The sequence below is a fragment of the Orycteropus afer genome, unplaced genomic scaffold (assembly GCF_000298275.1).
Source record: "Orycteropus afer afer isolate SDZICR_OR568_19922 unplaced genomic scaffold, OryAfe1.0 scaffold00017, whole genome shotgun sequence".
Lineage (NCBI taxonomy): Eukaryota > Metazoa > Chordata > Mammalia > Tubulidentata > Orycteropodidae > Orycteropus > Orycteropus afer.
In genome coordinates, this window is record NW_006921604.1 from 1545142 (window position 1) to 1567136 (window position 21995).

Consider the following 21995-nt stretch of genomic DNA (forward strand, 5'->3'; position numbering starts at 1 on the left):
GCTTCCAGAATCATTCATCCTTCAGCCCAACCTCCCACTCCCAGCCCAGGCCTTGGAAACCAGCCATCTGTATTATTGCTTTGTGTATCTCTTCTGGTTACCTAGTGCCACTCTAACAGGAATATACCACAAATGAGATACTTGAACAAACAGGAGTTTATTCTCTTACAGTTTGGAGCTTTAAGTCCAAGTTCAAAGTGCCAGGCTTTATGGGCTGGTTGAAAGCCCCTCAATCTTGGGCTTCAGCTCTGCCTCCTGCTCCTGGCCCAGGGGAGCCAGAGGCTTTTCTTCACTCAGACAGCTGCTGGCTGCTAAGGCTGACAAGCCCAAGGTTGACAAGTAAAAAGGCACAGTCTTGATGTTAACAAACCACACGGCAGGCCATTAATTCAAGTCCATTGAAAATCCCAAGGTCAGCAGAGCATGGCAGGCTGCTGAACAACGATGTGGCTACATGCATGTTTCAAGCGTGACATAAGCTAAAAACCATTCCCAAAGCTGTTTCTTACATATGGGAACCAGACCACATCGCCAAAGCAGCTAATCAGCTGCTCCAGTAGATTCCACCATGGAGTTGATTGCCATTCTCACCACAGGGAATAACTACATTTAGCTTCCCAGCCACTCAACCAGGCCCAGCCAAGTTGACATACAGACTTAACACCACAATATCTTTCACCCATTCGTTGCAGGATGTCTCCCTGTACCACCCTGAGTACTAACAACAATAGTCAAGGTTGAACTATTGGAGTTTAATAATGTATACTTTCAAACTGACAAACTGAAGACTTTGAACAATCATACCAAACAAAATAGAGGCTTCAGGATAGAGCAGCACATGGAAATGATTGTGGGTACCACAGCAACAGCAGAAAACTGCACCCTGGTTGCGGCCTCTTCAACGGTACTCAGTAACTTTCTTGTTTAGTAAGTAGCTGTTCCTGAAAGCAGAGGGCAAGAGGGAGATTTATAGGAAATTGTAACAGAGATACGAGCCTTTGCAGAAATCAAGTGTATTGTTAAGGGAAGCCTTCTAGAGAAGTTAAGTGTAAAGCAAGTTTTAAAGGAAGATGAAAGATTGAATTGGCATCATTGTGCCAAATGGCCAAGAACCAGAAGATAAGGAGAGGAGCGATAGTTCACATTTTTTAGTGTTTATTAAGAGCCTACACTCTGCTATGCCTTTTTACATACTATAAAGGACATTGGTTTTTGCCTGCTGGACATGTAGCTTCTTTTTTGATAGAAGCACCCCAATTTCTTTAAGACTGTCCCTTTCCTACTCACAGTCTACATAGTTTAAGCAGAACAGACTCCATCCAGAGGTGAGCACATAACCCAGACTTGATCAATGAGAGTCCCATATCTCCTGGCCAGAGGGATTAACAGAAGGATGAGGTCATGTCTCAGCCGGAACCAGTGAGACTCATTTCCAAGACTTTTATTGGAAAGAGACTCTTCCTAGTAGTGTTGCTGAAAACATAGGATGGAAATCTTATCCATGTAAAAAGACCTGCCCAAGAATGGCACTAGCAGGGCATAAGTTCTGTGAGCTGGAGAGAACGAGTCCTGTGACATCATCAGATTCTCTGGCTAAAACTATAGCCAGAGCCAGTCTAGCTCCTGTACTTTTCTATTACATGAAAATACATTCCCTTTTTTCTTAAGCTAGTTTCTAGCTTATCTGGGAAAACACTGAGCAGTTGCTTCCCAAGAGGCCTGACTGGGAGCACTCATACAGATCCGTTTTTCAGGATCAGAGTTACAGTAATGAGGTTCATAAAATTGAAGTACAAAATGATAATGCCAATATAATAAAACACAATACAATAGAAATGATAATGCCAAACAAGGTTTCTGTCAGTTGCTAATGAAGAAATCCTGACTAGTACACACATACACACACACATACCACACACACACACGCAAACTGTAATATTATAGGGAACTAGAATTGTTTCCGGTTTACCAAACAGGATTTACTGTGATAGCCAAAGTACTACCAATAAAGTGGTGAGATTGCATTTGTATCACAATAGCTCTACCCCAGGAACACTGCTTCTGTTCCTTCTCTTCATTTCCTGACCAGTCAAGACTAGATGCCAGAATTAAGATATCAATTCAGCAGCTATAACTAGACCCAAACGAAAATGTGTCTCTCTGGTGAATCAACAATTTAAGTAAAACTGTTCAGTGTTAATATTGTGTCAGGCCCAGGCCTCGTCTATCTTGTGGCTCTGCCACTCCTGGGGTGCAGCCTCATCCACATAACCAAAGATGGGTCCCAACCAACTCCACATCCCAGCCAATGGGAAGGGGGAGACACGCCCTCTCCTTTTAGAGTCATAACTTGGAAATTGGACACATTGCTTCTGCTTGGGATGGAGGGATCAGAACTTAGTCACATGTCTCCAGCCACCTTCAGAGAAGGCTAGGAAATTTTTGCAGTAGCCACATACCCAACTAAAAATTCCACTGGAAAAGAAGGGTGACTGTCAGTATCATAATCTCAAGAGAAATGGAATACCAAGGTATAGAAAAACTGGAGCATAGAAGTAACATCAGATTTAAAAAAAAAAAAAAAAAAAAGATGGCATCAAATGAGCAGCCCTCAAGTAGAAGCATCTATCTCCCCTACACTGCCCAGCCAACTCCCAGAGAGTTTAGGACAGTTCTAATGCACAGCTCTTTTTTCTCCATTTTCTTTTCTCACAGTGTAGCCTTTGCCACATTCCTTCCCCTGCCATTCTACAAGCAGACCCAGGGTAATAATCATCTGTGTGACATGGCTCATTCAAAATAAAATGCAGGACACATAGATGCCAGAGACACAATGGTGAGGCAAAATGGCTTGGTTCCTGGACGTATGGAGCTAAGAGTCTGGTGAGGAGACATGTGATCAAAGAATCATGCATTTGAAAGTCATAAGAAAGAGAAGTACCAAGCACAGGGGAAAGAGAAGAGGGAGATGAGGAGGCCTCCTGAGGTCTGAGGGAACCAGGCGTTAACCAGGGGAGATGGGCAGGGGAATCCTCTAGGCAAAAGAAAAGCATAGGAAAGCCCTTTGGCCACCTCTTCCCTCCTTTTTGCATGTACCGCTTTCTCTCTCCCTCGGCATCTCTCTCGGCATTTTTTATCTTCTCTGACGCCTTGGGCTGTTTATCACTCAGTCCCTTTCTACATTCTCTCCTCCTTAGGTAGGAATTTTAAGGGATGATTATTATAGTACTGACAACTATGCTGTATTTCCGGACTTCTCCAGAAAATCATGGGCCCTAGGGTTTGAGAAGTTTTCCTGATTAAATACTATCATCCAGCCCTTGCGAACGCTTGTGTGTTGCTATGATGTTGGAAGTGATGGCACCAGTATTTCAAATATCAGCAGGGTCACCCATGGTGGACAAGTTTCAGCAGGGCTTTCAGACTAAGACAGACCAGGAAGAAAGGCCTGGTGGTCTACTTCTGAAAATCAGACAATGAAAACCTTATGGATCACAACAGAACAATGTACAATTAGTGCTAGAACATTAGCCCAAACATGTCAACAACCATGAAGATTATGTAGGATCAGGCAACATTTTATTCTGTATTATTCACTAGGTTGCCATGAGTCAGAGCCAACTCAATGGCAACTAACAACAAGCCCTTGAATAAGAATCTAGTGTTTAAAGACACTAGGGATATCTATTAAAGACAAAAGGATACCGGGTCTTTGCCCAGAGAACCTGCTCCTGCAGACGCTGGGGCCTGGAAATTTCTGAAATGTACAGGGGGTATAGAAGGTGACTATGGACTCTGAACATGTGGCCTCTTGTTCCTTAATCATCCTCAGATATTGCAAATGTTTCAATTGTTTAGCCACAGAAAACAAAGTTAGTGAATTGTGTTACCAGACATATTCTTTCAAGGTTTTGCTTCATCATTTCAAACGTGTATATATATTCATTCTAAATTGTTCTGGTTCCCTAGTTCCACTCTGACAAGAAATATACCACAAATGGGATGGCCTTAACAAACAGGAGTCTATTCTTACAATTTGAAGGCTTTAAGTCCAAGTTCAAAGTGCCAGGCTTTAGGGGCTGGGTGAAAGCCCTTCAATCTTGGGCTTCAGTTCTGCCTCCTGCTCCTGGCCCACTGGAGCTAGAGGCTTTTCTTCACTCTGACAGCTGCTGGCTGCTGAGGCTGAGAAGCCCCAAGGTTGACAAGTAAAAAGGCACAGTCCTGATGTTACCACACCACACGGCAGGCCATGAACTTAGATCCATTGTAAGTTCCAAGGAGGGCAGAGCACAGCAGGCTACTGAGGAACAACATGGCTACGTGCAGGGTCCAAGTGTGTCACAGGCTAGAGACCATTCTCAAAGCTTCTCCTTATATACAGGAAGCAGACCACATCCCAAAGGCAGCTACTCAGCTGCTTGTGGTAGATCCCACCGTGGAGTTGATTGCCAGTCTCATCACGGGGAATAACTACCACCAGCTGCCCAGCCACTCAACCAGGCCCAGCCAAGTTGCCCAGCCAAGTTGACACACAAATATAAACATCACATAAACAAATAAACAAAAAAAAAAAACCCACTGCCATCAAGTCGATTTCGACTCACAGCAACCCCATGTGTTACAGAGTAGAGCTTCTCCATAAGCTTTTATGGAAGCAGATCTCTAAGCCATTCTTTCATGGAGCTGCTGGGTGAGTTTGCACAACCAACCTTTAGGTTAGTAGGCAAACACAAACCATTTGTGCCACCCAGGGACCTATATTCGTTCTAAGTCTCCATATAATGCCAGATGATACCACTAACAAACAAAAAGTGAACTATCAAAGTGGATTAAAATCAGGGACATCAGAACAAGGAAGAGTCAGGGCTTTAATATCACAGAGAAGCTCCTACCAAAATGAAGATTTGAGTTTTTACATCATGAGCATGACTTTTTCATGTTTTAATGCATTTATGAAGGAACTCTCGTGGCACAGTGCCTGAGGCATGTGACTGCTAACCGGAAGGATGGCAGTTCAAACCCACCAGCCGCTCCATGGAAGGAAGATGAGGCAATCTATTTCCATAAATATTTATCGCCTAAGAAACTCAATGGGGGTCACTGTGAGTCAGAATCGACTCGATGGCAGTGGGGTTTTTTGGAGAGGGGGGTGGGAGGTGATGCATTTATACATCAAGTTCAAAGATTTTGGGGCTATTTCATTTTATGCCTTTCATAGTGATCTATTGTTGTTACTGGTAATAGAATCAAACACACACCAAAGTACGATTTTTAAAAAGAAATGTCTAGATGTAAAACTGGATGTGAAACAGAATGCAGCTTATGGGAACTAGGTAAAATAATTCCACTTGACAACACACATTTCAAAGGCCATGGGGGTGCTTTCTAGAATGAAAGCAATAGCCCTTCCTTTTCCCTAAAAGAAATGTTCTTAGACTCCATATCTGTTACATTTAAGAGATTTCAACTTTTTATTTGAAATATATCTCAACTGGAAGATGACCTGTGGTGCTGGCCCACAGCCAGGTTCAGTCAGCCTCATGTAGCCCTCCTGGTCCTCAGCCCTCTCTTTGCCCTCAGCCTTCAAGAAATGAAGACAGCTGTTAACTCTCTTCCCAAGCTTACCCAGCGATGCCCAACCAGGGGTAGATAATGTGTCAAGATGCCCCAGGCTGAGGTTGGATGAGGATGAAGGAAAGGGGAGGGAGTCAAACCACACACATCCCTGAGAACCACAACTACAGGAGAGTGTGTCTAGCTCTCTGGTGAGTTGAGATGGGAGACTAGTTGGCAACTACTTACTAAAGATAATGAATGTGCTTGAATGTTGAGCTCTACCTAAGCAAGAGTAAATAAAATAGCTGATGATTCAGTTTCTTTATTGTTGTTATATATTCTTTATATATAAGAAGCACTCTATAAACCCAGGTTGAAAGTCTACACACCGGTACCACCCAACTAAACGAAACTTATGAAATGAACATGTTCAAAAGCCAGTCCCAGGAAAGCTGAGGTAGAAACAGGAAATCTCATGCAGGATTTGGAGATGCAGGTCCAGGCTGGAAGTCCAGGCTGCACCCATAAAGCTGCACCCATAAAGCTGGAGACTCAGCTCAAGAGGATTCAGGCAGCACTAAGTGTTTGTCAGAGGGGTCTGGAGTAGGGGCCCCTACTCACTGGGGCCTTTATAACATAAAGGCTGTTGGAGAAGGAGCCTTGGCCTCAACAAGGGAGCTACTGCAGCTACTCCTGGGATGAAGGTGAGCTGTAATATGGATCAGCCAACAGCGTGCAGGGCACAGACTCAGCTAGTCAGGCCCTACGTGAGAATCCGTGAGTCTGGGCTCTTACATCCAGTGGTTCTTGGCCCTGTAAGACCCAAAGACCCATTTTCAAAGCAAATATTTTAATTTTTCCCTTTCTATGCTGAATTGAATAGGTATAGATCAATTAGTGCCACAATCATTTTTAAATCCATATTATGCCCTAAATACAACATAAAAAGAAATCAACCAAACCAGTTGACCTCAAGTCAGTTCTAACTCATGGCAACTCCATGTGTTACAAAATTAAACTGTTCCATAGGGTTTTCAAGGCTTTCCCTGGTGGTGCAGTGGTTAAAGCACTACATATGCTTCAAGCCACAAGGTCCGTGATTCAAACCCACCAGCCCACTAGCAGTCCTTGGGAGAAAGATGTGGCAGCCTAAGTGCATAAAGATTACAGCCTTGGAAACCCTTTAAAAAATAATAATAATAACTCACAGCAGTCCAGTCGGTTCTGACTCATAGCGACTCCTTCTTGGGTTTCTGAACCCTTTTGGGATAGTTTTACTCTGTCACTATGAGTAGGAAGTGACTCAACAGCAATGAGTTTTTTGGTTTTGGGGGGAACTTTTGGAAGCAGGTCACCAAGGCCAATTTCTGAGGTGGCTCTGGATGAATGTGAATCTCCAAACTTCCAGTTAGTAGTCCAGTACTGTTTGCACCATGCAAGGCCAATAAAATAATATCTATTTCTATGCAAATACTCAGATGGCCACATTTAAAGACAAAATAAAGTCCCATAATTCCCCAAAACACCCCCTAGGGTTGATACCTCCCCATTGTTGTTGTTATTGTTATGTGCCATCAAGTCGGACCCAACTCACAGTGGCAGTATCACTATGAAAGTAGATTGCCCAACCTTCCTTCCAAGGAGTGGCTGGTGGATTTGAACCGCCAGCCTTCTGGTTAGCAGTCAAGTGCCTTAGGCACTACGCTACCAGAGCTCCTACTTCCCCATTAGGAACCACTGTTTTGGCCCAAGACAGTCCCAAGCTGCGAGCTCCTGGGCTGCAGTGTGAGAGCTCCACCCAGCGGCAGGAATAGAACCACCACCTCCCTGCAACTCACCCTCTGGCTGCCCTGGAAAGAAGGCTGAAGGTGGACTCCAGATTGTCCTGGTCTTGCTCCACAAGTGATTCATGCGGCATCTGCGGGGACAAAGGCAAAAGGAGATGAGGTTTCTCCATCAGTGGTCAGGGCTTCGGGGATACCTGTTATGCTGAAACCTCCTCACCCTCAAGCTCCCAGGTTCCTGTCCAAGGATTCTGCAGAAGAGGGAACCCACCCAAAAGGGTCATCAGGGGAAAGAAGGTTCAGGCAGGTGGACTTGGTTTCCCCAAAACTCGCAGGCCAGCACAGTTAAGCAAAAGTCAGATTTCTTTCAAGGCTTCACCTGTAGCTTGAGGGTGTTTTTTCTGCACCTACCTGGTCTCTATTTTAGCAATGACGTCTAACATCACCTGTGATTATGTTAACTCTGACCCCAGTCTGGCTGGAACTCTCCAGCCTTGCCCATCTAAAAGCCCAGAGATGAGATGGGGCTGCACAGTGAGTCCTCAGTTCCCCTGAGTGTGTGGCAGTTCAGTGCTGGGAACAGAGCTAATCCCCTGGAGTTCAGTAGCCCTGGATTCCAATCCCAGCTCTGCAGTCTATTAGCAGTGTAATAGCAAGTTACTTAACCCTTTCCTTGTCCGTGGTAAATATAGTATCCACCTATCTTTTCTGCCACTGGGATCTGGTGGGAAACTCTTATCCCACTTTTAGTGCATGCTGCCATCTGGCGGGGGGGCTGTACAACTGCATGAATCTGAAGAAAGGGGACTCATCCCACCAAACCTACACAGCACTGAGAACACTCAGAACATATGTGTTCCACTTATTCTATCAAAGGAGCTCTGGTGGCGTAGTACCTAAGGCATTTGACTGCTAAGCAGAAGGTTGGTGGTTCAAACCCACTAGCCACTCCTTGGAAGGAAAACTGGGCAATCTACTTCTGTACAATACTGCCTTGGAAACCCAAGGAAGGGTCACTATGAGCCCAAACCAACTCAAGAACAGTGAGTTTGGTTTTTAGAGTTTAATTACATCAAAATCTGTATTACCTCAAAAACAATTTTTTCATTTCATTCCAAATGCCTTCTGTTACTGAAAACACATGGTTTTGACAAAAAATTCAAAGCAAAAAATAATTTGGTCTTGAAAGGGTTAAATTCACTGCACTTCCATTTTGTCAATGGTAAAAGGAAGACAATAAAATCCAACTTTCTTGGCTGCTAACCAAAAGGTTGGGAGTGTGAGTCCACCTAAGATGCCTCAGAAAAAAGGCCTGGTAATCTACTTCCAAAAACAATCAGCCATTGAAAAACCTTTGAAGCACAGTTCTACTCTAACACACATGTTGAGTTCATTGTGAGTCGGTGTCAGCTCAACAGCAACTGGTTTGGGTTTGTTGTTGCTTTGGCAGGTTATTTTGAGCATTAAGTATATATAATCAGTGAAAAGCACCCAGACCAACCAAGAGCTAGACCACAGCAGACACTCAATAAATGGTTTTGCCCCTTTTGAACATCTAGAAGGCAGATGAAGGTAACAGGGAAAGCAGGGGGGAAGAAGCCATGAAGACCTAGTTTCAAGTCCAGATCCTTAATTTAGACTCTGAAAAACAAACCAAACTCACTGCCATGGAGTCAGATCCAACTCATAGCGACCCCTCCTTGGGTTTCTGAGGCAGTATCACTACAGAAGTAGATTGCCCAATCTTCCTTCCAAGGAGTGGCTGGTGGGTTTGAACCACCAGACTTCTGGTTAGCAGTCAAGTGCCTTTAGGCACTATGCTATCAGAGGAAAGCAAAATGATGCTTCATTGGGAGAACTGGTATGTCAACCATTGAAAACCCTGCATGGGAGGTCTACACTGCTCAGTGCCACAGCTCCTCCTAACCCACCCCGTACCACCTCCACTTCCTTGCTCTTACTCTTAACCAAGGATCACAGCCAGAGGAAGACCAGCTGGAGTGTTTACTGTATCATCTGCTGCTTCCTTCACCTCCTTTGAAGTCACTGTATGTTTACTGAAGGCAGAAAGACTGTAGCCTTCCTTCTTGCAACTGGTATAATTTCTTCTTGTTGCTGTTACAGTTGTGACCTGTCATCAAGTCAGCCTTCAACTCATGGTGACCTCATGCCCAATGAACAAAGTGCTCCCAGTCCTGCACCATCCCCATGATCAGTTGCTGATCAGGCTGTTGTGATTCACAAGGTGTTCACTGGCTGAACACATTCCTAGTCCATTTTAGTCTGGAAGCTCTACTGAAACCTGTTCAGCATCATAGCAACACTCAAGTTTGCACTGGAAGATGGGTGGTAGCTGTCCATGAGGTGCACTGGCCGGAATCAAACCAGGTCTCCCGTGGAACTCAATGAAGGTTCTACCACTGAACCACCAGTATCATTGCTACCTGAAGACATAAAAATGAGATAACATGGTCTTGATTTCAAGCAGGTGTTAAGAATGGGTCTGAGGAAGAGCTTCCCCAGCAGAGGTTATCTTATCTATACTCCCTTATCTTGTGTCATTTTTTTTTTTTTTAAAGGTGAAGACTTAATCTTATCTACCTAAGACTTAAGACTTATCTACAAGACTTTGAACTACTGTGTCTGGAGAGAGGAGTTTGGATCTGGTGACCTCACAACAAGCTCCTGGCAGGTCTGGGGACCAGAAGGTCCTTCGGGTGGAGAGTAAGGATGGCCCAGAAGGTTCTGCAGGGACCCACCAGCTCCGGGGCCGCCCGAAACAGTGAGCCAAGTGAGTAGTACAGGAAGTTGAGACAGGTGGCAGTGTAGAGGTCAGCGTAGCGCATCAGCTGGCTGGCGAAGAGCGTCTGGCAGAAGCCGCAGCGGAACAGGCTCCCCGTGGTGCTGTAGCACAGGTCCAGCTCCCGGGTGACCCTCTGGACAGGTGGGAAGCATGCTGAGTGGATACCCCACCCTACCCAGCACCTATACCCCCCACGGTACTCACCACCCACCATGAGAGCTAGGCCATCCTGCTGGGGTCACACCCAGTTCAGCCCTCACCTACTCCATCCCTGAATGACCCTCCCTGGGTCTCTGTCACCTGAGGACACTGAAGCTTTAGCCCAATTGTAGGAAAAACCAAAAACCAAACTCACTGCCCTCGAGTCCGTTCCTACTCATAGTGACCCCTCCTTGAGTTTCCAAGGCAGTATCTCTACGGAAGTAGCTTGCCCAATCTTCCTTCCGAGGAGTGGCTGGTGGGTTCGAACTGCTAGCCTTCTGGTTAGCAGTCAAATGCCTTAGGCACTATGCCACCAGAGCTCCCAATTGTAGGGAAGGAGCTGGGTTTTCTAAGCACAGACACTGCACATACCTGCTTTTGGATGTGGAATGGCTATTTGCTATAGGCCCCATTCCCTAGCTTCCTACCCAGCTACCTGCCTGGTCATGGAGAGTGAGCACTGGCTCTCAGCCCTCAGTGTCACTTGCCTTCTCTCCCCACGACGGCTTAACAAAGGCCCACATCCAGCCCTTCTCCTGCCTCACTAGCAGGCTCTACCCCACCACCAGGCCCACTTTTCAGAGCCTGGAGAACTAGTCAGGACATTTACTCCAGAGTGACCAAGGGCATGCTGTTCCCCCCCTCTGAGCATCAGTTTCACCATCTGTAAAACAAGGGTGACAACTGCTGCACAGCCCATCTCACAGAGCTGTCCAGAGAGTCACATGACTATGCAAGAGCTTCATAACCTGCAAGGAGCTCTGCAAAGATCCCCCATGATGGGTCCCAGCTGGGCCTGCAATGCCAAGTAGCCTGAAGCCCTTTGATCCAGCCTGTGGGAATCTCGCAACTTTAGTGGCTTGTCAGTAATGCCCAAGGGATTTTTTTTTTTCTTTCTTCTCTTCCCACGACCCATCAGCTCACTGGAGCCCTGGTGGCACAGTGGTTAGAGCACTCAGCTGCTAACCAAACAATCAACAATTCAAACCCACCAGTCTCTCCATGGAACAAAGAGGAGGCAGTCGGCTTCCATAAAGATGTACAGTTGAAAACCCTATGGAGCATTTTACCCTGTCCTATGGGGTTGCTGTCAGTTGGGAATCATCTCAACCTCAGTGGGTTGGGTTTGCTTGGGTATCAGCTCAGTGGGTTGAAATCTTATCTTCTCAGACCCCTTAGAATCTCAAGCTCACTCTCCAGCCAGAAGGCTGAACCCCAATACTGATCATAGATTGCTGGTTGATTACAGGAGGACCCAACTGGGCAGGCAGTCACTTCTCAAGAAGACTTACTAGGGGGCATTGTGGGGCAGGTGCCATGCCCACAAATCACCCCACAGGCAAAACCTCCTTGCAAGCATACTGCTGTCATGTGGAACTCAGGCCAGCAGGGGGCGCTGGCTGACAAGAACAGGTAGAGCCCAGCCAGGTTGGGGAAAATCAGTTTAAGAAGGACCTAGGCCCAAGGAGGGGTCGCTATGAGTCAGGGCCAACTCGATGGCACATAACAACAACAACAACAGGACCAAGGTAAGTCTAGGCAGGCCCACTGCTGATCCTGTCCCCTCCTCACTCACCACCTGGCTCTTACCTGAATCTCCCTCTTGGTAGAGTTGATGACTTGTAGTCCACAACGCTCCCATCCATGTGCCTGGTACAAAAATGGCCACATGACCCAGGAAAAGAGAAGCCAGGCCTCCAAGCACCAGGCATAGCCTCTCAAGATCCCATGGCAGGGGGGCACTTCATGGCTTCCAGTGGGGTGCTGGCCTGATCCCAGCACAGGCTGGGGGTGTAAACTGGACTTGGAAAGCCCACCCTGAAACAGATCTTTGTGATATCCTGACAACCTTGGCCAGGCTCTCAGTGACAGGCATAGAGGAGGCCCACCCCTCCATCCCTCCCCTCCCCAGGCAGGGATCAGGGCTCTCACTGGTACAGGTCAGCCAGGCGCATGTCCAGCCTCTGCAACTCCTCCAACCGGTCTGAAAAAACGCACAGGGCACAGGGGAGGGAGGGACAGCTGGGTCACCCACTGGCCTGCCCACCTTAGTCAGCCCTAGGCCTACCTGAGCCCATGTGAAACAGGGACAGTGTAGGACCCTTAGAGCAGGGGAGGAAGCCATGCAGGGACTCAAGTGACCTTTCAAAGGTCACACAGCAATGACTCAAATGCAGCTGTTAGAACAAAGCCTGAACTGCTGGGCTTACAATAACCACAGACCCTGAGAATTACTTCGTCATTCCTGGGTCAGGGACTTTGTACCTCAGAATGAGTGAGGTGGGTGGGGTAAGGTGAGGAAGGAGGCTCCTCTGGAGTTTGCCCAGTGCACTGAACCAGTACAGGACTCTGAAGTCAGGAAACTAGAATTTGAGTCCCAGCTTTGTCCCTAATGCCTGTGTGACTTTGGGCAAGTCACTGAACCTCTCTGAGTCTGCTTCTATTTGAGTATAAAAGAGATCCTCCCTCTGGGGTAACAGTGTTTCATAAACCACGGAGTAGACAAGATTAGCATAGTCATTATTATCCCCCACTGGGAAAAGAGGAAAAGTGACAATGGGGCAGGGTTCTGCACTGGTGGCAATGTTCCTCTACCTGTTCCTGACCCCTACAGCTCACCTTTCTCCCGGGCCCAGATGCCCAGCTCCCGAGACAGCTCAGGAACCACCAGACAAGTCCACCAGCCCTGCTGCTTCTTGGATTTGAGGATGTCACCAAAGATGTGGTCCCCAATGTACAAGATGTCCTTTCCCTGCACCCCGAGCAGCTCACACACCACGTCTGAAGAGCCTGCCTCACCGTGAGAGGAGAGAAGCATGCTCACAGCCCCTCCTTCTCCTGGCTGGGCAGGTCAGAGACCTGGATTCCTAGTGCACCAGGTGCAGTGGGTTGGGAGTGGGTACCTCCAGAGTAGACAGCACAGTGCTGGTGAGGCCCGGTGTAGGTGCCCACATGGAGCTTCCCTGAGTCCTGAGGGGGTAGAGAGGTGCCCTGGAGTCAGGAGAACCTTATCTTCTATCCCTGGTGATAGAAGCTGGGTGCTGGGTGCAGCAAAGGTAATCATGGGTGTGTGGAAGGGAAGAGGTGGCAGAGGACCTGAAGGAGTCCCCTTCATCCCCTGACTCCAGGGACAGACAGAGCAGCAGAGCAGGCAGCCACCAAGAGCAGGTCAAGTTGAAGAAACAGACCCAGTCTCCCAGAGCAGGCTCCTCTCCCCGCACCGCAGCCCTGGGGTGAAAGTGGACCAGGCCTCAGCACCTGCCATTACCGTGTTGACCTGCCTCAGTACCGTTCCCTCTGCAAAGAATCGGGGCTTCTGTGTGTCCACTATAATCAGGTCAAATTAGGACCTCCAGGGCCTGGCTGGGGCCCCCACCTGTGGAGCAAGGGTGCAGGAGGTTGTACAGACACACAAGGCACATGCACACTCAGCCTGGAAGATCTGACCCTGCAGCAAGCTGACATGGCCTCAGCCCAGTCACCCCACCACAGCCACCTCCCCACCCTGTCTCCTCTGGCTAAGCCACCAGCCCTAGCTCCATCCAGCTCAATGAAAACTTGCCAGACCTTGTGTCATCCATGTGCCCTGGTCCTGCTGCCAGATGGATGAGACATCCCAGGCCCAGAAACCAGTGGGTCTCATTCCCCAAACCCCACCAACCAAGCTAATTGCTTGGTTGTACACGAATCGTACACGAATGTGCTAGAAATGTGTTTGTGGAGGTCTGTGTTGGATATTGTGTGTGCCTTATGTCAGCTTCCAGAGCCACTCACTGGTGCATAGTCAGTGGGCCCCAGGTACACAGTGACATGAGCAATCACCAAGTTCAAGTCCTGCTCACATGCCCAGTGGCTCCTGGTCACACCCAAAGCCATTGTGCATGACACACTGAGCTCTCTGGGCCTAGGCTGCCCCATCCTTTCCTCCTCTCACCCCCTTTCCACCCTCTCCCAACTCCTCCCCAAATGTCTGCTTGCTACTTTATGGTTTTATTTGAGGCCATAAGTGGTCATTTCTACCCCCTCCACACCCAGGCTCCTTCCATGCCCCGGCTGAGGGAGTGGTCACTCTGGGCCACCCATGCAGGCAGCTGCCCCATATGGGGAGGTTTCAGTGAGGACAAAATAACCAAAAAACAAACTCACTGCCATTGAGTCGGTTTCAACTCATAGGGACCCCTCTCTGGCTTTCCAAGGCAGTATCTCTATAGAAGTAGATCACCCAATCTTCCTTCCGAGGAGTGGCTGGTGGCTTTGAACCGCCAGCCTTCTGGTTAGCAGTCAAATGCCTTAGGCACTACGCCACCAGAGCTCCCCACACATGTGAAATGATAGAAGAGGCCAGAACAGAAAGACATACCCTGACCCACTGCAGCCCACAGCACCACAGTGTGGTCTGGCCCTCCCTGCCCTTAGCACAGTGGGGCTGCCATGCTGCTCCCCCACACACACGGGCATGTGACACTCACCTCACCAATGCCAAACAGGTAGGTCATAATGGCCTGGCAGGGACAGGACAGGGGTCAGGGCACCGGGCCTGGACTGGGCCAGGGGCCACTGCCCACTTCTGCCTCTCACCCAATTATTTCCCTCAGGGCAGATAAGCTACCACGGGATATGAAGGTGGAAAAGTTGTTCATTCTGCTAAGACTTTAAAAGGCCAAGAAATCAAAACCAAGATGACAGGTGATGAGGGTAGGAGGGTCTTGACTCTTTGCTACCCTGTCACTGTTTCCTACAGGGTCCCTTTTTCCCCTGGGGTCAGGAAGGAAGCAGTTCTCTGGGCTCAGAGGCTCAGGGTCCCCTCCCTCTCTACACACACACTCACATCAGTGTAGTTGTAGCCACTGTTGGTGGCCAGAAACACTTTCCCAACCTCCTTCATCTTGCCCAGCAGGATGGGGATTCACACCTGGGAAACAACAGAGTGACTTCCAAGGGTAAGCCTCCCACAGCTGCCCTGGGAGCCCACCTAGGCCTCAACCTCTCAGAGAAGGTGGGCCCCAGGCCTCTGTCTAAGCCTTGAGAAAGGAGTCCAAGGGAGAAAGGGGCAGAGCCTAATCATGACCTTGGGTCTGCCATCACTCACATCCTTCTCCACGTATTTATCCAAGTCCTCCAGGGTCTTCTCCTTGAGACAGCCCTGCAGGAGGGAGCATAGGTGTGTGTGTGTGTGTGTGTGTGTGTGTGTGTGTGTGTCCAGGATGGCAGGAATGGCACTGGGGAACCAAGACCATCAAACTACTCAGTAGGAAGAGGGATGGAAATTCTAAGGGGACAGTGGCACAGTGAATTACTTGGTGTGTCTTTTCTAGCCATGATCTTTGTGACTCCCACCAGATTACTGGGTGGTGTGGAGAGCCGCACCACGGCATTCTATTCATCTTAACAAGGTCACAATACATCCCTTCTTTGTTTTGGGCCTGTTGGACATCTTCAGACCTAAGTTTGAGTTTCAAGACCTGTCTTGAGCCTTCACTTCTGTATAGAAGTGATTCAGCACTTTTAAATTTACCCGCCTCTTGCCACGTATCTATTTTTTATAGGTTTCCCTATTTCACCGTCAGCAGCAACGTCACATCACCCCATTCCTTGATCCTGCCCCTTTCCTTTACCATATATAAGTATTTGTTTGAAATTCAATAAACGAGACTTGATCGGGCTTTCGACTTGTCTCCATTCTTCGCGTCTCTTGTCCCCTCCATTTCCACCCCCTCCTCCAGGTCCTAGGTTGACTGTCCCGCGGGATGGGACAGGGTGGGACCATGAAAACAAGGTATACGGCACTCTGGTGTTGGGACTGGTTAGTTTTGTCACTCTACCGGGCTTACAATGAGCATTCCTAGAAGTGGGAAGGAGGATCTCACTGCCATCGAGAGAGAAGAGCTAGAGGTAGAAATGGAGCACATCCTTGGACCCAAGATCCCTGCATTGGACCTCCCTGGTGGAGACACCTGGGCAGAGATGCCCAACTGAGAGATGGCAGCAGTGGAACCAAGAGGTATGAGACAGAGTGGCAACCCTGCCAGCCCACGGAGCAAGAAAGCTGAGTGCCCTTGGACAGGAAGCTTGCTGGTGAAGTGGGACGCATGTAAGTGTACCTATGGGCAGAGCTAAAAGAGCTTTGTAATGCTGGCCTGAACAGGGCAGAGGCCAGGCTGAGAAGCCAAGGACCAGAGAGGTGTACCTGAGGGCATAGCAGAGGGGAGACTGTCCTGAATGAAGAACTCTATCCTGAAGGCTTTCCTGAACCTGACTTACAGCCTGTTACTTCCCTAATAAACCCTATAATAGTGAGTATTGTCTGTGAGTTCTGTGTGGCCTTTGCAACGAATTATTGAACCCAGCAGAGAAGTAGTGAGTGCTGTGGGAGGGTCAGTTGGTGTCAGAAATAGTAAAAAGGCTGGAGGGTGGACGTGTCTAGTCTCACAGGAATAAGCCTTGGGCTGTTGACGGTGATTCTGTTTCTCCCTTGTGAGGTTGAAGGAGATCAGAAGATACCCTTTTCGTAGGGGCTGGTGACCTGCGTGTTGGCCCAGGAGAGCCAAGGACAAGCAGGTTACAGGTCGTGGAGCCATGGTCCACTCACCGACTCATGGACATTATTCATGGCATCGGTCACATCCTGGAAGAGGCTTCGGAAGGACACGAAGAGGTTCCCATGCTGATAGCCAGTGTCGCAGCTGGGGAGAACGGAGAGGGCACAGGGAGACCAACAAGGGGACCAGGGTGATGCCACCAGCCACACTGGGGCCTACACTGGGGCTAATGTCACAGCCATTCTGGGAAGGGTGCCACACTGTGCCAAGGATCACCCCTTGGGGGCAGCACTGGTTTCCTGGTCAAGGTGGCACTCTGCAGTGGAAGACTTTTCCCTGCACTCTGAGAGCCCCTCAAACCCCACAGGAGGAAACTCTGCCTCTAGGTGAGGCTCCCACTCTGACTTTGGCCCCTGGACAGCTGCAGTGTCACCCAGCATTGTTCACCCAGGGCTGGCAGGGAGCGGGGACACACTTGGTATAGCGGGAGCAGCTGGAGAAGTCCACCAGGCAGGCATACAGGTAGGTTTCTGAGGCAGAGATGTCGGTCAGTTGCTGGCCCTGAGGACCAGGCAGCAGCACCTGAGGCCAAAGGTGGAGCCCTGAGGATCCCTTACCCCACCTCCCCATCCACCCCTCACCAGGCAGGTTGAAGAGTGTGTTGAGGATGTGGAACCTCTGCAGGTCGTCCCTCTGAATGAACTCACTGGGGTAGAAGCTCCAGATCTCGGCCCTGAGGAGGAGTGGGCTGCGTGCAGTACCACCCTTCCCAGGCCTTCTAGAGGCCCCAGGCCCTGGCTTTTCCATGCTGCCTCCCCCCCCTCGTCCCTTTTTTCCCTTCTTCATTCATGCTATGAGCTCAAGTCATTCCTCCCTCCCTCTCTCTATCCATCCTCTCCCACCTCCTTGCTTCATCCTCCCCCACCACACCCCTTGCCGCTTACTCAGATAAGAGGGTGAAGCCGTGGATGCCCAGCAGCACATTCCCGTGAGCATCCACCTTCAGCAGGTTCCTGTAGAGTGCATCGAACACCAGGCCCCTGGTAAGAGAGCACAGAGGCTACAAATGGGGGATCGGGTGCTCAGGACCTGTGACAGCCCCTCCATCTCCAGCCCAAGCCCCGCACCTGGTGGGAAAGGTAGGGTCGTAAGTGTAGCGCAGGATCTCATGTGTACCCAATGCACACCAGGTGTTCCAGCAGCAGCTCAAAGGCTAGTACCTCATAGGCCGGGGACTTGTAGGCTGCAGGGAGGCCCAGGCACATGGAGGCTCAGCTGGGACTCCTGTCCCCACAGCCTCCAAATGCCCTGCAGTCCTGTCCTCTCTACCAGCCAGAGTGTAGTCCATGTCAAAACCAAAGCAGCGAATTAGAGAGATGCAAATCAAAACAACAATGAGATACCATCTTGCTCCAGCACTGGTATCAAAGTTCAACAAGACAGAAAATAACAAATGCTGGCGAGGTTGTGGAGAGATTGGGACTCTCATACACTGCTGGTGGAACTGTAAAATGGTACAACCATTGTGGAAAGCAGTATGGCGATTCCTTAAAAAGTTGGAAATACAAATACCATTTGACCCAGCCATCCCATTACTAGGTATATACCCTAAAGAAGTGAGAGCCATAACAAGAACAGATATATGCACGCCGATGTTCATCTCAGCACTATTTACAATAGCTAAAACTTGGAAACAACCTAGATGTCCATCAACTGAGGAATGGATAACCAAACTTTGGTACATTCACACAATGGAATACTATGCAACGCTAAAGAATAATGTAGAATCTGCAAAACACCGCATAACGTGGATGAACTTGGAGGACATTATGCTGAGTGAAATAAGTCAGTCACAAAAGGACAAATATTGTATTAGTCCGTTATTGTAAAAGTTAAGGAAAGGTTTATATATTGGAGGACATTTTCTTTGTTGGTTACCAGGGGTGGGAGGGGAGGGGAGGGAATGCTGTTAGATAGATAGAGATAAATATTGATTTGGGTGAAGAGAAGGGCAATGTACCAAATGTGAGTGACCAATATGGCAGCATTGAGGATGAGAAAGACATAGAGAGTTACATGGGCAGTACAGACAACAAATATGAACCCTTTTGCATATACAGTACTGAGTTGTCAGTGAAAGCAAACATGGGTATACAATCATGGGAGAAGGAAGGGCTGCTTATGCACAGGGAGATAGCTCAGGGTGCTGAAGAGTATGAAGGGATGGACACTGGGAGGAGGTAACTATGGGGAGGAAGTGGGAGGAGAGCTGCTGCATTGTAAATTTTGGTCAATGACAGGAGACAAAGTATATGTGAACTGCTGTAGGAAAAGTGAATTTACTCTGTAAATCTTCACCCAAATCCTAAAAAAAAATAAAAATAAAAATAAAAAACCAAAGCAGCGAATCTTCCCTAGTGCCAGGCTTTGGTTCACAAAAATCCTGGGGGAGGGAGGAAGGTGTTGGGATTACTCCACCCCCACAAAATCCAAGGCCCAAGGAAGGATGAGGGATGGCAAGGAAGGTTGGCGGGAGGGAGGTAGAAAGTCAGGAAAACTGGCAGAGCACCCCTCTGCCCGTATTTCTGGGTCTACAGGCAAATCAGGCTAAGCCAAGGCTTTGTCTGTCTGAGTGTTGTCTGAGTGCATATGGGTGTGCATGGGTGTGTGTGCATGCATGTGTCAGTGTGCATATGTGTGCATGAGTGAGCATTTGTGAGTGTGTGTGAGGATGTGTGTGAGCATGTATGTGAGTGTCATGTATTGTGTGTATGGGAGTGTGAGCACGTGAGAGCATGCATGTGAGAGTATGTGAGCATGTGTGTAACCATCGTGTGCACTTGAGGGAGAATTTGAGTGTGTGTGTGTGTGTGTGAGCATGCGGGTAAGCATGTATGAATGTGTGCAGTATTCACATGAGTGTGGGTGGAGAGTTGCCTTGAATAAGTTGCTCACTGTCTCACCATATGGGAGTGGGTGGGCATCGCCATCAGTGAGGATGTGTGAGTGTCAGCATGGGAGGGTATCACCTTCCAAAGTGGGCTCACTGTGTCCAAGTTCAGAAATGATCTGTTTGTCACAAGTGGACAGCACATGTCACCATGTCAGCATGTGAGCGAGAGGGAGAGATCTTTGTGGAAGAGAGGGAAGGGATCAGAGCATCTTGTCAGTATTTCCATGGATCACTGACCACCTTCAGAAAGGTGTCATACCCTTGCAAGTACAAGTGTCCATCTATGTTTTGGGGTATCACCAAGTCACTCTCAGTGCTGCTATGCTGTGTGGTACGTGTCATGAAATGGGGATGTTTACAAGCTGAGGTCTCCCCATCTCCACCCCAAGTGCCCATCTCACCGCTGGTGCCAGTCCTGCTTCAGGCCTTGGGAGGGGACCAGGCCCTTGGGCTCCCTTGATTGTCCTCTGTCCCCACTGGCCATCACCACCAGGAGTGAGGCAAGAGGCAATGGTCTCTCCTCCAGCCACCTCCACACTATCAGTGGGGCCCAGCTGCACCTCTCCTCAGAAACTTCAGACAGCACTGACCCAGATGACCCCACCCTAAGCCCCCATAGCCCACCCCTTTGAGGGAGGAGTCAGCCAGGACACTTTCTGGTATCCCCTTCCTTCTTCAAGAGAGAAAGCAGTAACAATTGAGAGACAACAATTCATCTGCACTATGCCAACTCCATAAAAGGAGCTCTGGTGGTGTAGTGCCTAAGGCATTTGACTGCTAACCAGAAAGTTGCCAGTTCAAACCCATCAACCACTCCACAGAAGTAGGACAGGACAATCTACTTCCATAAAGATTTACCACCTTAGAAACCCAATGGGGGTCACTATGAGTCAGAATCGACTCAATAGCAGTGGGTTGGGTTTGGTTTTTGGTTATCCCTGCTCTGTGTCTAGGGCTTATGTATCCAATGACCTCAATAGACTGGAATGTAGCAGAGAACCCAGAAAGAAGCAAACACAGCTGTTAAAAAGGCAGGACACTTGTGTACTTTAAAAATAGAAGTGATGTCTTTAATAAATAAATAAAGAACTCAGGATTCTTGCTTTATACACAATCCTAACACACTTGGTTATCAACTTTCCAGCCCAGAGCCATTTAAAGAAGTAATTGCTAGAAGCATGCCAAGAGCTATAAGAAGGAATAGCTGACTGGCATGTCAGAATTAGATAAAAGTATAAAAGCCAGTATCGAAAAGCAGAGCATTCCCTGCTTATGTACAACTAGACACCTCATGGGATTTTGTTCCTTGGTTTGCAGGTTTAGGGTCATGGTTTCATGGGAGATCTTAGTTAACGGGTATAGTGCTTCCATTCTACCTCCTACTTCATTTCAGAGTTCCTAGGGTCTTAAAAGTTGCAAGCAGCCATCCAAGCACAATTGTTCTCTCTTCACTGGAGCAACAAAGGGTGATGGAGAGCCAGGAAGAAGGAAGTGGCATGTGTGAGTAATTGCCTCCAGGAACAACTGCCTCCTTTGCCATGAGACCGGAAGAACAGTATTGTACCAGGATACCATTACTGTACACCTTTTATCAAAAATTCTATAGAAGAATCCTAATCAAAAAGGAGAAAATGGAGAACAGAATTTCAAATTTGCATGGATGCCAGACTTTCTGGAGCCATAGAGGCTGCATGAACCCCTGAAACTACTGCCCTGAGAAATCTTTTAAACCAAAAATATCCCCTGAAGTCTTAAAAACAAAAAAATAGTTTAGCTTAACTAGTGAAGAATGTCTGATTTGAACATTATACTCTTTTAAGAACCTTCTGTAAAGGATCAAATTGACAACTGCAACTGGAAAGATAAGACAGGAAGCTAATGGAAGAGGAACAGCTGAGAAAAGGAGGGTGAGAATGGTTACACAATTCAAAGAATGTAATCAATGTCACTAAAATGTATATGTATAAACTATTGAATTGGTATATGTGTTCCCATGTATATTCTCAACAAAAATAACAACAGATAAATAAAGTTAAAAATAAAAAACACTGACAGCTTGTCCAGACCAGAGCCCCGTGGCTAACTGCAGGCCCAGCCACGGAGGACCAGGCTGCCACAGAGCCTCCCCTGGCCCTGTTGTTGTGCCACTGATGCGGGGC

The 21995-nt window shown here is 48.1% G+C and overlaps 1 protein-coding gene across 1 annotated transcript; it reads right to left on the reverse strand.

The window, feature by feature from the left end:
* Positions 1-898: 898 nt before the first annotated feature.
* NT5DC4 (5'-nucleotidase domain containing 4) lies at positions 899-20320 on the reverse strand. Its single transcript, XM_042783450.1, is given in 20 exon segments — positions 899-941; positions 7395-7474; positions 11935-11978; positions 11981-11994; positions 12277-12328; positions 12964-13134; positions 13248-13314; positions 13595-13720; positions 14814-14846; positions 15173-15256; positions 15434-15487; positions 16934-17027; positions 17359-17413; positions 17525-17631; positions 17828-17923; positions 18011-18055; positions 18057-18126; positions 18213-18253; positions 19294-19326; positions 20238-20320. Coding segments are annotated over 20 exon segments (1392 nt in total).
* Positions 20321-21995: the final 1675 nt, after the last annotated feature.